Source organism: Sturnira hondurensis, unplaced genomic scaffold, assembly GCF_014824575.4.
Source record: "Sturnira hondurensis isolate 20B ecotype Veracruz unplaced genomic scaffold, ASM1482457v3 Scaffold0008761, whole genome shotgun sequence".
Lineage (NCBI taxonomy): Eukaryota > Metazoa > Chordata > Mammalia > Chiroptera > Phyllostomidae > Sturnira > Sturnira hondurensis.
The window spans coordinates 2,612,584-2,629,769 of record NW_028081392.1 but is presented as its reverse complement, the minus strand read 5'-3'; the positions used below and the strand labels follow the sequence as shown (position 1 = coordinate 2,629,769).

The 17,186-nt window shown below is 33.6% G+C and overlaps 1 protein-coding gene across 2 annotated transcripts in view; it reads left to right on the top strand.

The window, feature by feature from the left end:
• Positions 1-17,186, top strand: part of P4HA1 (prolyl 4-hydroxylase subunit alpha 1) — an 87,677-nt gene that overhangs the window by 33,540 nt on the left and 36,951 nt on the right. The window contains exons 6-9 of one of the 2 annotated variants that reach the window (XM_037055868.1): positions 9,277-9,516; positions 11,266-11,462; positions 13,887-14,063; positions 16,603-16,673. In XM_037055868.1, coding sequence (XP_036911763.1) covers positions 9,277-9,516; positions 11,266-11,462; positions 13,887-14,063; positions 16,603-16,673 — 685 coding nt within the window. The remainder of the gene's footprint in view (positions 1-9,276; positions 9,517-11,265; positions 11,463-13,886; positions 14,064-16,602; positions 16,674-17,186) is intronic. The other variant, XM_037055869.1, reaches the window with a different exon arrangement.

Here is a 17,186-nt window from a genome sequence, read left to right as displayed (position 1 = left end):
AGGTACTGGGGATGCAGTAATGAATAAGACTGATACTGCTCTTGCCCTTAGGGTGCCTACATTCTTGGGACACAGTATGATGAAGGCCTGCATGGGGGTTATTGAGGATGTGTGGAGGCACATGGAAGGAAACCTAATCTGGGCTTGAGAAGAGGTGTAAAGAATGACTTCCTGGAAGCTGTGACATTAAAAACATTAAGATATAGTGTATCAACAGATGAATGGATAAAAAAGTTGTGGTACATATAAATAATAGAATATGACTTGGCCATAAAAAATAATGAAATCTTACTATTTGTGACAGCATGGATGGACTTAGAGGGTATTATGCTGAGTGAAATAAGCCAGACAGAGAAAGACAAGTATCATGATATCACTTATATATGGAATCTAAATAATAAAATAAACAAACAAAATAGAAACAGGCTTAACCCAGAGGTTCTATAGATACAGATACCCAGAGGGGATGGGTATTGCGGAGACAGGGTTAGTAAAGGTGAAAGAATTAAGAAATAACTAATCAGTAGGTACAAGGTAGTCATGGGGATGTAAAGCATAGGGATTATAGTTAACACTGCAATAGCTATCTATGGTAGCAGGTGGGCACTTGAGCCATCAGAGGAAACACTTTGTAACCTATATGAATGTCTATCTGCTGTGCTGTACACCTGAAACTAATACAAAAAAGTATTGAATGCAAACAATAATGGAAAAATAAAATAAAAATCAAAACATTGAGATATAATAGATAAGAATTACCCAGGGAAATAGGGATAAAGAGGAAAAATGGACATTAAGAAAAGTATTCTAATCCAAGAGAACATATATAAAGGCCAGAGAGGAGGTGAGAGCATTTAATATCAGGTATCTAACAAGTAGTTTGTTCAGGATATGAGTGAATGAGTTGGGGACAATAGATGAGGCTACATAAATAAGCAAAACCATCTCTTGCAGGGATTTGTAAGCCATGTTGGGTTTCTACTGTTCTGAATGTAAGGAGAAGCCACTGAAAAGTTTAACCAGGGAAGTTTTTAGAAATATTCTGCCCGAAGAGTGGAGATTGGACTGAGACCTGGGATAAGGACAAAGAAATTGGGGAGGAGGCTGTTGTAAAAATTTAAATATGAGATGACATTGGTAGCTAGTGGGTATGGAGAGAAGTGGGCAGGTTATCAAGCTCCCTAGGAGATGGAATAGTAGAATTTGATGGTTTACTTGATAGGAGTTTCTGGTTGCTTCAACAGCTAGATGGATTCCATTAAAAAAATAGAGAACACAAAAGAAGCAGATTTTGTGTATGTGGGGATAATAAATTTTATTTAGTTTCCTGTATTTCTTTTCATTTGAAACTTTATTTAATCTTCCCTTCAAAATGGCATTGAATATTTAAACTTGATTTTGTTGTGTTTTTTAGGAAATTCGTTTGTTCCTCTGAGTACCTAGCCTTAATCTAGAGATCAGTTGGTAAGACTTTCATAGAGAATGACTGAAAGTAAACCACTCTGAGAATATGTGTAGTTTTTCATCAGGGCAATGTTCATCTTTTCTCATGCACTTTGTGTGTCATCATTGAATTCTCTTCTTCAAGTCACTGTTTTGGGCTAGTTCTTACGGACTTTTCCTTTTCATGCAAATTAATTATAAGTATAGAGACTGAAATTTCCTAAGGATAGTATATCCTGTAAGTGGTAGAAATAACACTAGGTTGAACTAATAAATCTTTTTAGGCTTTGTTTGTACAAAGCCTAAAGGTTTGTACAAACCTTTCTCTGTTGTTAACAGTAAAAGATCACATTTATGTGTAAAAGCCCCATGTGTACCTTCACTTTCTAGAGGTAATGACTTCTGAACTTGGTGTGTATTGTTTCGTCTTTTATACTTTACTACAATACATTTATTGTATTGTGTTTTTACACTTTAAGCAAATAATATATCGTACTCTATATCTTTCTGTAACCTTTTCACTCAGAGCCCTATAGGACACGACTTTCTCCTTTTTGATGTTATTTATAATACACTTTGTCATGGAAAATATCAAATATAAAAAACAAATGATATAATGAGCCTCTTACTTATCCATTATTACCCAACTTCAGAAGTTTGTAACACTTTGCCATTCTTGTTTTCTCTGTTTCCTCCACTTTTTTTGTTGCTATTCTTACTGGATTGCTTTAAAAGGAAATCTTAGACATTGTGTCATTTTATCTATTAGTAATTCAGTGTGCATATCTAACTGGTTAATTATGTCCTTTTTACAAGTAATATAGCCACTGGTATCTAACCTAACCAACTAACAATATTTTCTTAATATTATTTAATACTTAGTCAATGCTCAGTTTCTCTGGTGATCTCAGATATGTCTTTTTACAATTGCATATTTTGTTTTTTTCTCTTAAATCTCTCTTATTTTTCCTCCTTATCCTTTTTTCTCCCATTTCATTGATTAGTTGGAAAAACCTGGCCATATGTCCTGTGGAATGTACCACATTTTGAGGTTGCCTGATTTCTTCTTTTGTGTGATTAACTTGTTCTTCTAACTCCTGTTTCCTGCCAACTGGTTAGTCTGAGGCTTGATTAGATTCATTTTTAAGTTAACTCCATAGGTGGTGCTTTGAACTTTCTGTTGAATTGCATGACCTGATAACACTTTTTGTGATACTGATTGATGAAGAGCTTCGGTGCGGGTGACTGATACCTCCATGTGAAGTTCTCTCTGAGTTTTGTCTAATGGATTTGACAGCCTTTGATGATCATTGCCCAGAACTATTTCATGAGGGGTTGCAAAAAGGTGACTTTTCTTATTCCATCATTCTTTTTCTTTTATTAGCTGGAATTCTGTAAATAAGAACTTTCTTGCAGGAACCACTTGGTTACCCTGAACGGTATGATTTATACATGAAAGGCAGGTAAATCTTTGATTCTTTTTCTTGTATCAGTTTTCAATCAGTTATATTCATTATTCCATTTGGGGTTCAGATTATCCCATTTTAGGTCAGTGGAGAATTCTTTAGATTGGCTAATTGGTCTTTCTGAAATGATTTTATTATTCTTTGCTGGCAGGGAAACTTCTTTGCTTTGTGTCCCAATTTTTTTCCAGGCTTACCTTATAAATCTCTATCCTAGAGCAGGAATTAGACATTTCTATAATGAGCTTTGATTCTTTTTAATGGGGAATGACATTTAGGGAGCAGAGTCTGGCTAGGTTCTTGGGGTGTTTATTGCTATTGAGTTTGGCACTGCTTCTAGGCATATCCAATAGATAGAGGTATGTGAGTTCATATTATTAACTCTAATAATTTAAATTTAAGATTATAAGGTTTGTACTTACATCTCTTTTGTGTCGAAACTCTTGGTTCCAATGACATTAACATAATTACTTCTTTGTATTATACTATGCCTAAGGTAATTTCAAAATAATAGTACCTGTATTATTAAGGACATTAAGACTATTGAATGCATTTTATTTCTTTGTACTTTTTATCCTTAGAATACATTGTACTAGATAGGATCAAAGTACTGTTTTAAAAACATGTTATTCGAATGGTTATGCCCTCAATGTGTTTTACAGTTACATTCATTTATTTCAGTATTTTTTCTCTGATTTGGGGGGATTGTTCTCTTTATATCTTACTGTTAGTTTTACATTTTAATTTTTTAATTTTTAATTTTTTAGTTACCCAGGAGTGAAATTACTGGGTTACATAGTATGTGTACATTTAACTTTTAAGAACTGCCAGATTGTTGTACCATTTTATATTTCTATCATCAGTGTTTAAGAATTCCAGTTCCTCCACATACTCGCTAACATTTGGTGTGTTCCTGACTTTAGTGATATCTGATTGTGATTTTAATTTGCATTATGATGTTGCACTTCTCTTCATGTGTTTAGTGGTCACTCATATCTCTTCTTTGGTGAAGAATCTGTTCTTAGTCATTTTGAGTTCTAAGAGCCCTCTACTGTGGTTATAAGTCCTTTATCAGATAAATGTGTTGGAATATTTTTAATAAGTCTTCGGTCTATTTGTTTTCATATTGGTGGCTTTCAAAGAGCAAAAGTTTTAAGTTAGTGTTTAGTTATCAATATTTTTTTTATTTTTGGGGTAATACTTTTGGTGTCATATCTAAAAAATCTTTGCCTCCCAAAGTTTCAACTGTTTGTTTCTTTTCTAGAAGTTTTATAGTTTCAGATTTCACATTAAGCTATAGTATACATTTTGAGTTGATTTTTTTTGTAGGGTAGGCAGTAGGGATCAATGTTTGTTTTTAAAAATATGAATAGTTAAGCAACATTTATTGAAAAGACTTTCCTTTCACCTGTTAAATTGCCTTGGCATCTCGGTCAAAAATCATTTGATCTATTTCCTGACTTGAGTCTGTTCCATTGATGTATATGTCTATCCTTACACACCAGCAAACAGTCTGAATTACTACAGTGAGTGATAAAGTAACATATAAATATAAAGTAAGCTTTATAAAGTATTGAAATCAAGTATTAGAGAATATATCCTCCAACTATGTTTTTTTAAAAGATTTTATTTATTTATCTTTAGAGGGGAAGGGAAGGAGAGAGGGAGAGAACTATCAATGTATGGTTGCCTCTCATGTGTCCCCTCCTGGGAACTGGCCTGCAACCAAGGCATGTGCTCTATCCACTGAGCTACACCAGCCAGGGCAACTAATGTTCTTTTTAAAATGCTTTGGCCATTTTAAATTCTTTGAATTTCCTTATAAATCTTAGAATCAGTGTATCAGTTTCTACAAATATGCCTATAGGAATTTTGGTTGGGATTGTGTTGAATCTTGGGGAGAATTTGGGCAGCATTGCCATTTTAATGATACAGAATTTTCTAATCTATGAAAATGCTGTAGCCCTCCATTTACATAGGTCAGAGAAGTTGGGATAGGAGACCAGATATTTTGACACTAATGCTAAACCACCATGAGTCGCACAATTACTTCCCACATTGATGTGAAAAGTTTGGGAAACTTCTTCTGCCTCTCCCTTCCTCCTCTCCTTCCTTCTTATCTCTTGTTTTTTCTCCTCTTCTGTATCTTTTTTACTGGAAGCAAATTTATCACAGGCTTAAGTTTTCAGTTCTTATCCTGTCTTTGTCCTCTTCTGTTCAAAATTTTTATATTGTTTTGGTTTCTAAATATCTAATCTATTTAGAAATGTGTTGGCAGTGAAGCGTGGTAACATATTGTCCAATATAGAACATGGAACTCTAAGTGGCATAGTGGGCAGTATCCATTTTGGGGTCTGAAATAATACCTTTTCATTAGATTGCCATGAGAATCAAATGGGCTAAAAGCATGTAAAAGCTAAAACAGCAAAATGTTGTTATTAATGTTTTTATTAACAAGGAGGCACCCTAAAACTTTAAAAAAATGAAATATAATTGATATATAACATTGTATTAGTTTAAAGTGTACAACATAATGACCTGACGTATGTATATATTGTGAAATGATGACATGTACGTCATCACTCATAGGTACAAAATTTTTCATCTGTGTGATGAGAACTTTTAAGATCTCCTCTCTCAGCAGCTTTCAGTTATAGACACCATGCTGTGTGTTACATTCCCTGGAACTTATTTATTTTTTTATTATTTTATTTTTGTTTTTTTATTGTTTTTTATTATCATTTATCCCCCTTATACCCTTTTCCACCTCCGCTCAACTCCCTGCGCCCACCCCCCCAGTAATCACATTGTTGTCCATTTCCATGAGTTTTCTTTTTTGCTCCAGGACTTATTTAATAACTGAAAGATACATCTTTTACCTTCTGACAACCTTTACCCACTTCTCTCATATTATTTGAAAAACTTTTTATTTTCTTTAAAATTTCAGAGTAGAATAATAAGATCCACTGATATCTCACTTTTGTTTCTTTTCCTTCTTCCTATATGTAACTACTATTTTATTAGTTTGTCTATTTCTGTTGTTTCTTTTGGTAAATATAAGCAAATATATTTATATTCCTATTTCATTTCAACATAAACACAGAAGGTAGCATGGTATAAATACTTTTTGTACTTTGGTGTCTTGATTTATTGATTATGTCCTATATATCACTTCATATCATATCGATATATAGGAATCCTCCTCATTTCCTCCTCATTTCCTTTTATAGCTGCACGTTACACTGTTTCATGGAGGTACCATAGATTGTTTAACTAGGCCTCTATTGGTGTACATCTGGTTCGTTTGCAGTCTAGCACTGTTCAAAAAATAATGCTGCCAGTAACCTTGTGCATATGGTGTTTGTGTTTTTGCTAAGTGATCTTTGAGATATTTTTCCTATCAGTGATGCTACTGAATCGAAGAGTGAATACATAGGTAATTTTGCTAATACTGTCCCAATTTCCTCCCATAGTAGTTGCATCATTTTGCATTTTCACTAGCAATCTATGAGAGTCCCTATTTCCCCACAGCATCATCAAAAATGTTATCAAACTTTGAGATTTTTGCCTATCTGATAGTTCACTTTTCTGTAATTTAGAATGGCTCATATGTGTACCAATTTCTTTGTTTATCATTCTTCCTTGTACCTTAGACTTTTCTTTTAGAATTATTTACCTCCTGCTTAAAAAACCACATACTTAAGAAGCCATCACATGCAATCTGTTTGGCTTGAGATTCTTTGTGCTTCCTGAATCTGAAGTTCCATATGTTTTAACTCTGAAAAATTGTCCACCATTATTTCTTTAAATAGTGCCTCTCCCACATTCTCTCTATTGTATTCTTCTGGAACTCCAAGTAGACATAATTAGGCCTTCTTATTTTTTCTTCCTTGCTTTTTACTAGCCCTTTGTATTTATCTCTCCTCTACTGCATCTTGGGTCATTAATCCCATGGTAATTAATTCAGCTTTGTTTTCTAAGTTTGTTATTCTATCTATCTTGCTGTTTAACCTGACCAATAAGTTCTTATTTCATTGATTGTATTTATCATTTCTAGAAATTCTGTTTCTTTTTTTAGGGTGTCTAATATGTCCTTATTTTCTGTTTTTTTTCCCTTAAGCATTTTATTTATAGTTACTTTGTATTCTTACTCTGATAATACCTGTATCCAAAGATCTTGGGGGATGTCTGATATTATTTGTGAATAGTTTCTTCTTATTTTGCTCATGGTGGGCTTTTATATCATATACTTTGTAATTTTGGAGTGTGTGCACTTCTTTATTCTTTAGATTGTGTGTGGGAATATTGCAAAACCTGAGATGATTTTTTTTGGTATAGTCGACAGTAAGGATCAATGTTTTTTAAAATATTAATATTTAGTTAGACTTCATAAAAATTAAAACCTCTTTGCTTCAAAGTACATCATTAAGAAAGTGAAAAGACACTGGAATAAAGCATCACAAATAGTTAAAGTGAAAAAGACAAACCACAGAGTAGGTAAAAAATATTTGAAAATCATATGTCTGATAAGAAACTCGTATGTAGAATATGTAAAGAATTCTAATAATTAATAATAAAAACAACCAAATTTTTAACTGGGCAAAAGCTTTACATAGATATTTTTTTAGAGGTGATATATAAATGGACAATAAGCATGTGAAAAGATGCTCAGCATCATCATTAGGAAAGTGCAGATCAAAACCACAATGAAGGACCACTTCATACTCCCCAGAATGTCTGTAATAAAAAAGATGAACAATAACAAGATAGGGAAAAATTGGAGCCCTCATACAGCTACTGTTGGGTTTGTAAAATGGGGGGTAGCCACTTTGGAAAAGAGTTTGACAGTTCCTGAAAGTGTTAAACAGAGAGTTACTGTCTGACTAGCAATTCTCCTGCTGTATATTTACTCAAGAGTAATGAAAACGTTTGTCTGCACAAAAACTTGTACACCAATCTTCATAGTATCATTACTCATAAAGGCCAAAAAGTGGAGACAACTCAATGTCCCTCAAGTGATAAACAAAATGTAGTCTGTCCATACAGTGGAGTATTATTTGGCAATAAAAAGTATGTGAAAACCTTGGAAAATATAGATGAACCTTGAAAACATTATGTTGAGTGAAAAGGGCAGTCACAAACGACCATATATTTCATGATATCACCTATATGAAATAACTAGAATAGGCAAATCTATAGATACACAAAATAGATTCGTGGTTGTCTAGGCCTGGGATAGGGGGATAAAATAGGTAGTGACTGCTAATGGTTACAGGGTTTCTTCTTTGGGTGATGAAAATGTTCTAAAATCAGACTGGTAATGGTCACACAATTCTGTGAATATACCAAAAGCTGTTACATTTTTTAAATGGGTGAACTTCATGGTATGTAAATTACATATCACTGAAACTGTTGGAAAGGAAAGGAGAAAGAGCAGGGGAGGGTCCAGTTGACAGGTTTGCTTCTCTTCTTCATTCATTTCTTGCCCAGATTATTGATTAGGAGAAAGTTAAATATGTATAATAAGGTGATTCTTGCTGTGTTAGAAAAATTGCATGCTTCAACTTTATTGATGTTTTATTTTGGTTTGTTGGCTGATAATTAACATTTTTTTCTTTCTTTCTTAATTGATCTTTAAATACAGTTGTCTCCATTTCCCCACCCTACCCACGCCCACCTCCCACCCTGAATCCTACCTCCCCTTGGCTACGTCCATGGGTCCCTCATACATGTTCATTTATGTCCCTTTCCCTTTTTTCCCCATGTTATTTTACCCCTCCCCTCCCCTCTGGTTACTGTCACTTTGTTGTCGATTTCAATGTCTCTGGCCATATTTTGCTTGCCAGTTTGTTTTGTTAATTAGGTTCCACTTACAGGTGAGTGCTAAGTAAAGTAAACCAGGCAGTCAGTGAAAGATAATTGACATCTTGATAGCTAAGTCCCATGTGCCTATTAGCTGTGTGGTTCTTGCTATGTTTTATTATCTTGTAAATTTTTGTCTATAGATTTAACATATTCCTGCTTTTCCTACCTCAGAGTATTGTTGTGAAGTTCAAATGAAATCTGTATAATCCTAAGTCAGCAATTTTCAACTGATGTGCTACAAGAACTTTTAAATCGTGCAATACCTGTTTAGTCTGGGGCACTGACCTCTTTTCCCTTACATATACAACACTAGCCATCCAGTGTGAATGAATCAAAATTATACCTACTTTCTGTCAGATCGGTAAAAAATATGTTTTTTGGTGTGCTGCAGAGTTTTAGTAATTGGTTTGTGTGTGCCATGAGCTGACAAAGGTCAAAAATTGCTGTCCTAAATGAATGTGGAGTAGTATTAAGAATCCTAAAGTCCTGTGTTTTCTTTCCACAGGAGTAAAGCACAAATCTTTTCTAACTGTCGAGGACTGTTTTGAGTTGGGTAAAGTTGCCTACACAGAAGCAGATTATTACCATACAGAACTGTGGATGGAACAAGCACTAAAGCAGCTGGAGGAAGGCGAGGTTTCTACCATTGATAAAGTCTCTGTTTTAGATTATTTGAGCTATGCAGTGTACCAGCAAGGAGACCTCGATAAGGCACTTTTGCTCACAAAGAAGCTTCTTGAACTAGGTATGTTAACTTGGCCTAATACAAGGGTATATATAATACAGATATATTTGAATATCTGTCTCATCATACAGCTTTGCTACTTTTTATTTGTTAGAATTCAATTGCCTCATTTATCAAACATATTTTATTCTCTTTCTGATTATCCTCTAAATAAATGGCAACTGCTTTTTCTCACCTAATGGTACTGCAGCAGCGACTGTGTTTCTCTGCTGTGTGCTCTTCAGGAATATCAAAACTGAACCTTACCTAGCTAACTCAGTTGAAAATGCTTATTTATCACGTTGCCATGTTAAATATTAACCAGTTTCCTTTAAAGGATGTTTTTGGTTACTTGTGTTTCATACTCAAAAAGAGCGATTTGAAATAAATACATTGAAAATATATTTGTCATATTCAAATGTTAGAAAAATGTGATATCTTAAGAGGATTTTACCACTAGTATTTTAAATAGAGATGTAGTATTTTTCTCAGTATCATTCAGGGACTGTGTCATCAGAATTACTTGGATACTTATTAGAAATTAAAATTCCTTGGTTTCCACCCAGGCCCACTAAATCAGAATCTCTGGAGGTGGAGTTGTATGCTAATAAATTCAGGTGGCCTTCAGTATGTAATGAAGCCTTAAAACTTAAAGAATTATTTTGCGAGTAGATAAATATGTATATATCAGAAGAGTGAAACAGCTTAAAAGGATATAGGTCATCTGAAAGTGAACTTTTGATAATTAGGTGATTTTATTAGTTGAGTGATAAATTGAGTTATTCAAGTATTCCTTTTTCAGTATTTTCCAGTGGTTTTTTTTCTCTTGACCTAAAAATTTTAACTCATGGTACAAAAGTTTTAAAAATAGAAAAAGATAGAAAAGGGTCATCCATGATTCAATCGCCCAAAGATACCTATGAGTTTTTTGTTTCCTTGTTGTGTATACCCCCCTCACACACACACTTTTCCCTTTCTTTTACAAAATTAGGCTCATATTGTGTATCACAGTGTATATTGTGAGCAGTTTCTCAGAGACAAGAAATATTTTACAAATAAGGCTAGATTTTTCCTAAACACTTCAACTAATGTCACAAGTGAAGTTTCTGCATGCTGTTCTGCCTTTTTTCTTTGTGTGTTCATGTGTGTGTTTTCTCCTGAATGGGTGGAGTAAGTTCTCTTTCCCTTTACTAAATAAGGCAGCTAAAAATTATGACTAGCAATTTAGAGACAATTAGTGGATTCTGGCTTATTTGAAAATTATATCTTTAGTTTTTCTTTTCTGTCTTATTTAGAATTTTGGGGCTAAAATCCATTCAGCCCTCAGAAGTAGGCTTTGTTCTGCATTTATAACTTAATCCGTGATAAAGGTTGCTTTTGAACTTCCCATGTTAATTACATTTTAGTGTTAGAAAAATCTTTTCCATTGCTTAAAATAAGAATGAGAAATATTTAAAAATTCATTTGACATCAAATTGATCATATGTAGTTCCTAGCTAATTAGTAAGTTCTCAAAGTAGAAGCAGTAGTTGCTGCTTTGAACTAAATGCCTGGTTCTGTCTCCAGAATCCCTTTTATATAGGGTGACTGTATATCCTGCTTTAGTTAGAGCAGTACTGGTTTACACCTGTTGTTTGGGCATAATAATTTTTACTAATGCCTTTTCCTGGTTTGGAAGGTAAATTGTTCAGTCCTCTATTTATATTATTGTATTCTGATATTTGAACAACTGTAAGCTTACTCATGGACATACTCTTTCTCTTCTACTAGATCCTGAACATCAGAGAGCTAATGGTAACTTGAAATATTTTGAGTATATAATGGCTAAAGAAAAAGATGCCAATAAGTCTGCTTCAGGTGACCAATCTGATCAGAAAACCACACTGAAGAAAAAAGGGGCTGCTGTGGATTACCTGCCAGAGAGACAGAAGTACGAAATGCTGTGCCGTGGGGAGGGTATCAAAATGGTAAAGTGGAAAAGCCCATTGTGTATGAATGTGTGCATGTGTGTGTACATAGTTCTAGAGAGAATTGAGTATTTTTATATTTGTCTATATGATCAAAATCAGAATTACTGCATAAAGTTTTATAGTGTGCCACATCACCTTTTTTTGTGAGTCACACTTAATATGCTCCGTCAGTAAAATAGTTTTAAAATAATGTTTGTGAATTATATACCATTACATGTGTTCTTGGTAATACTACCCTTTTTATAGTTTTATACTACCCTTTCAAAAGGCAAAGGACCAGATAATTTAAAGGAAGTGGTCAATTTTTTTCTTTTATCTTAATACAAAAGAGATTTCAGCTGTCTTAAGTAGAAACAATACACCATTCTAATTCATCCTATGAAACAACGAATTCATCTATATAATCTCTTGTGGTTTTGCTCCTAGTAACCTTGACAGGATTGCTTAGTAAAATGTTTATCTAGTCCAGAAATATTAAAAATGCAGAAAGACTTTCAAGAAACTTAAAGATTAAAGACATTTATTCTTTAAAATACTAAGATGTATCTATAAATATCCCTTTGTTTAATTGTGTATCTGTATTTGTGTATTTATAACTTTGGGTACCAGTGGTTTAGGATGGTAGTAGATAATAGGCCAAAAACAAAAGCATTCAAATCTGGGAAACAGACATAGGTTTTTGTGTAGCCTCAAGACTTTTCAGATCCTTTTTATGGTAATGTGTATTATGGAGAGAGTTTTCGTTGCTTCTCAGCATTAACGGATAATGGAACTCTCTTTTGAGGAGTATAATGTGGTACTAGTGTTCACTTGAATGTAGGCATATATAGAAGGAAGTGAAATAGTGAATTTTTAAAGAAAGTATTTTTAAGTGTAAACATTGGAATGGTATGTAACTTTTTCTCTAAAGCTAATGAACTTCAAGCTGGGCTTTACATTTTGGTATTGATAGCTTTTGATACTTGATGACTTGCTGTTGGCAGCATAACCTCTGACAGAAGACAAGTAGCTCATGTCTGTATTGACAGCTTTGAGAGTTTGAAGTTCATGGAGTCCTGGAAGAACATGCCTGCTTTTGCTTTGAGTAGCTAATGAGTAAAGACAAGGATGATAACAGTTAGTTAGATTCATGAAACTGTATTTAAAGCTTCACATCTGAATATTTTAGTACCTTCTGAAGATAAGAACTATTAAAAAATAACCACAACACCCTTATCACACATAAAGAAAATTCACAGTGGTTTCATAATATCATCAAATATCTAATGAAGTGTTTAAATTTCTAATAGTGAACATTTTTTATAACTCTTAGCAAAATAGAACTCTAAGTGTAAAACTTGACTGCTGATTTGCCAGTTTGTTGATGTGACACACAGATGTCAACCCTGCCCAAAATCAAAGCATCGTTTTTCTCAGAATAAATTAATCTCATCATTATATGAAAGATTTATTTGGTAAAAAACTTTGGATTTTACTCTAGGTAAATAAAGTATATGAGAACAAACATGAATCATTATTCATTTTAGTATGTTAACTAATAATTAAAACAAAAACAAATTGTTTTGCTCTGGCTGGTGTGGCTCAGTGGATTGAGCGCAGGCTGCAAACCAAAGTGCCACTGGTTTGTTTCCCAGTCAGGGCACGTGCCTGTGTTGCAGGCCAAGTCCCCACTTGGGGGCGCACAAGAGGCAACCACACACTGATGTTTCTCTCCCTTTCCTCTCTCTCTAAATATAAGTAAAAATAAATAAAACTTAATATTATTTCTACTTCATATATGACATACTTGTTTAATCAGGAGAAAATCAGTCATTCAATAACTTTAGTTAATATAATACATAAGTGATTAAAAGGAAATATTTGCTTTCTGGGCCCCTTATTTTAAATACCCACTAAATAAAAGCACCTGTTTTTTTTAATAACTTATTTTCTGTCGTTCAGAGATACCCATTTTCATCTTTGCTTTATTTATTTATTTATTGGGCCACAAGCATCTAACTGGGAGTTACTTAGAAAAACCTGGTTAGGTTTTGTTTTGTTTGTTTTACTTTAGAAACTTTCTCTTTTGGGTGTTTTCCAGTTACTCTGTGGCATTTGGAGCAATGCTGATCATTCATTTAATATTTTCATAAATATTTCTTTCATATTTATAACACCAAAACTTTTATTTTGATGAGAGGAGGGTTAAAAGAGAAATCCTCCTTTTTTTTCTTATTTAAAGCCTCCTATTGCTCTCCTAGAAACTAATCATTAATAAAGTTTTCTAAATACTGAAGGTCCTGTTCGATGTAGAATGTTTGCCGAGGAGCTGTTCCTTTTGTGTCTTCTTCCACAGATAACTCTCTGGATACACAAGCGTGATCATGCATTAAAAATATTACTACTCTAACATCGTTATCATTTTTTTAACTTTATGTTTAGACTCCTCGGAGACAGAAAAAACTCTTTTGCCGCTACCATGATGGAAACCGGAATCCCAAATTCATTCTGGCTCCAGCCAAACAGGAGGATGAGTGGGACAAACCTCGTATTATTCGCTTCCATGATATTATTTCTGATGCAGAAATTGAAATTGTCAAAGATCTAGCAAAACCAAGGGTAAATAACTTTCTTTTTCTCTTCTTAATTTACTATACCTGTGTATCAGTTTTTCCTTTGCAAGATTACACAAATGATAATTGATGGGCAGTAACCCACAGATTTATAGATATTGTTGCCACAACATAATGGAGTTGTTAACTAAACTGTATTTGTACCAGTTGTTCCTCAGTTTGTTATCAACACAAATAACATATCTTGCAAATGGGATTTTTAAATTAAATTGATTGGAATGACATTGGTTAATAACATTACACATGGAAATAGGTTTAAGCTTTTAATCATGAAAATTATGGATGAGATTTTTATTTCACATTTAACAAATTTGTTTCAGCATTTTCCTGAAAAAGTTTTTTTATCTGCTTCAGAGTCCTTTAGTTTCAGAGACTAATCAAAAATCACCTTTTTCATTCTTCCATATTTTTGTCTGAAAGAATACTTGAAGTATTTTCCCTTTTAGGCATATTATTACTAGAAAGTCATAATTTGGTGCAAGCATCCTCCTGCTAATTTTAACATCACAGTTTTCTGACTTCAACCCATAGATCATTTATTTTAATACAGAAACAAGTTAGCCCAGCCACTGTGGCTCAGTTGGTTGGAGCATTGTCCCATAAACCAGAAGGTCATGAGNTATCTGCTTCAGAGTCCTTTAGTTTCAGAGACTAATCAAAAATCACCTTTTTCATTCTTCCATATTTTTGTCTGAAAGAATACTTGAAGTATTTTCCCTTTTAGGCATATTATTACTAGAAAGTCATAATTTGGCGCAAGCATCCTCCTGCTAATTTTAACATCACAGTTTTCTGACTTCAACCCATAGATCATTTATTTTAATACAGAAACAAGTTAGCCCTGGCCACTGTGGCTCAGTTGGTTGGAGCATTGTCCCATAAACTAGAAGGTCATGAGTTTGATTCCTAGTCAGGCCACGTACCTAGGTTACGGGTTCACTCCCTCTGGTCAGGACATGTATGAGAGGTACCCAATCAGTGTTTCTCTCTCATGTTGATGTTTCTCTCCCTATCTCTTCCCTCCTTTTCCCTCTCTCTAAAATCGGTAACCATGTCCTTGGGTGACAATAAAAGTAAAAAGAAGGAAAAACAATTTAACATAAATGCCATCTTATAAACTTAGTGTTGAGTGTAGAAATTCTCTTTTTTGAGAATGTGATAAAGACTATCCTTTATGCTCTTAATAACCATTAAATCATAATGGTCTAATAACCATTAGCTTGTTATTAAAACATGTTTAGTCTTCCTGATAGAAAAATATAAACTGTCATCACCTTCATAAAGAGATTGTTAAGTAAAATGCTAGGCATACTTTTGCACTTTTATAACATAGGAGTTGGCAAATATCTTCTTTATAGGTCCAGATAGGAAATATTTTTTAGGCTTTGCAGCCACACAGCCTGTCAAAAACTATTCAACTCTAATGTTGTGGTGCAGAAGTGGCCATAGAAAATATGAGTGTGGCTATATGCCAATAAAACTTTTATTTCCAAAAGCAGGTGGCAGCCTGAATTTGGCCCATGGGCTATCATTTGCTGATCCTCATTATATCATAAAGGTTGAATTATCTGGATATCTGTACTGAAGAATGACCTTAAAGTTAGAATCTTGTTAAGTTTTACTACTTTTCCAAATTGCTACTTTTTGTTCTTTACCAACGATTACATTTTAAAAAATGGAAAAGGTGGTCTAGTAAATATGGATTCTTTACACATGAATTCCTATAAATTTTTACTTATAACTACGTCATAGTCTAGCATTCTCTTTTGGATTTCTATTTTGATCCATTAGATGTGGTCAGTAAACCAAAGTGTCTTGGTAAACTAGTTATTAAGAGTTAAGGTTTGGAGGCCAAAGTCTTCAAAGGGGATGCTATTATTTGATCAACAGATTCAGTAGCAGTAAAAATTTCATATTCTTTTTGTTAACTACAGAATCATCCTCCATTTAGAAAAAGTTTAAACTATTATTTCCTGTCATCTTTTTTCATGTTTTTGACATTTTTGAGGTTTTTTCATTTACATTGTGCTCAGTCCAAGATTATTTTACTGTTTATGTAAAATATATATGAGCACATATCTTGAAGTAAGACAGGATTGACCTTGAAACAAAATTTGAACATTAACCTTTGCAAAGCAGTATCATCATAAAAAAATTAATATCAAAAGTTTGGAATGAATCTTTAATTGCAAATAGCCATTCTGATAACTAAATTAAACTTCACATTTTAGAAATTTTTCTTCACTGTCACATCTAACCATTGAAAGAAGTTTAATTTTTAATCTTTTTTGTGTACTCTTTATTCATGCAAAGTAAAAAAAAATTTAAATAACTTTTTAAAAAATACAAAACCTAAAGAAATCACTGGCTTTCAAAGCTTAACACAAGGTGACTGGAACCAGTCTCTGGAGTTATTTTCTCTTTTCAGCTTCCATTGTAAAAATCCCAGAATTCTGACTGGTTGGGTAAATGTGATTCATTTTTTTTGTTTTGTAATGCAAGTATTTTGATGGTTGGCTTCACAGCTGAGGCGAGCCACCATTTCAAATCCAATAACAGGAGACTTGGAGACGGTACATTACAGAATTAGCAAAAGGTAAGAGATATGTATGCTGCATATTTTGATCTCTAATGAATGTTTTGTACATCCTACAGGAATTATTCATTTGAAGGAAGTAGGTCATTTTCAGTCTCCAGCTCAAGTCACCACCTGTTTATATATGCATGGATAAACAGCTTTGTGTTTCACAGGTCTTTCCTTTAAACTAGAAGTTGTGTTTTTAATCTTTAATTGGTGTGTAATTTTAGGGAGTTAACAGGCTTTGCATCTCCCTTCAGGTCAGGAATTAAATATCTAGGAAATGGCCTGTTAGGTTTTTCTTCTTTTTCCCTTTCTTGCCAAAGGAGGGGCTGGGGGGGAAAAAGAAGCAGCCTGGGTTAATCTGGGAGTAGTCTTTGTTTCTGCAGCGCTCTCACGTTCATAAGTGCTGCAGTGAATTCACCATCCTTCATGATGGTTTTGTTGGCATTAGTTCAAAGGTCTTGTAAAATACCATTGTCATTTTGGAGTAATCTGTATTCCTCCTGTTGGAGTTTTTATATTAAAAAA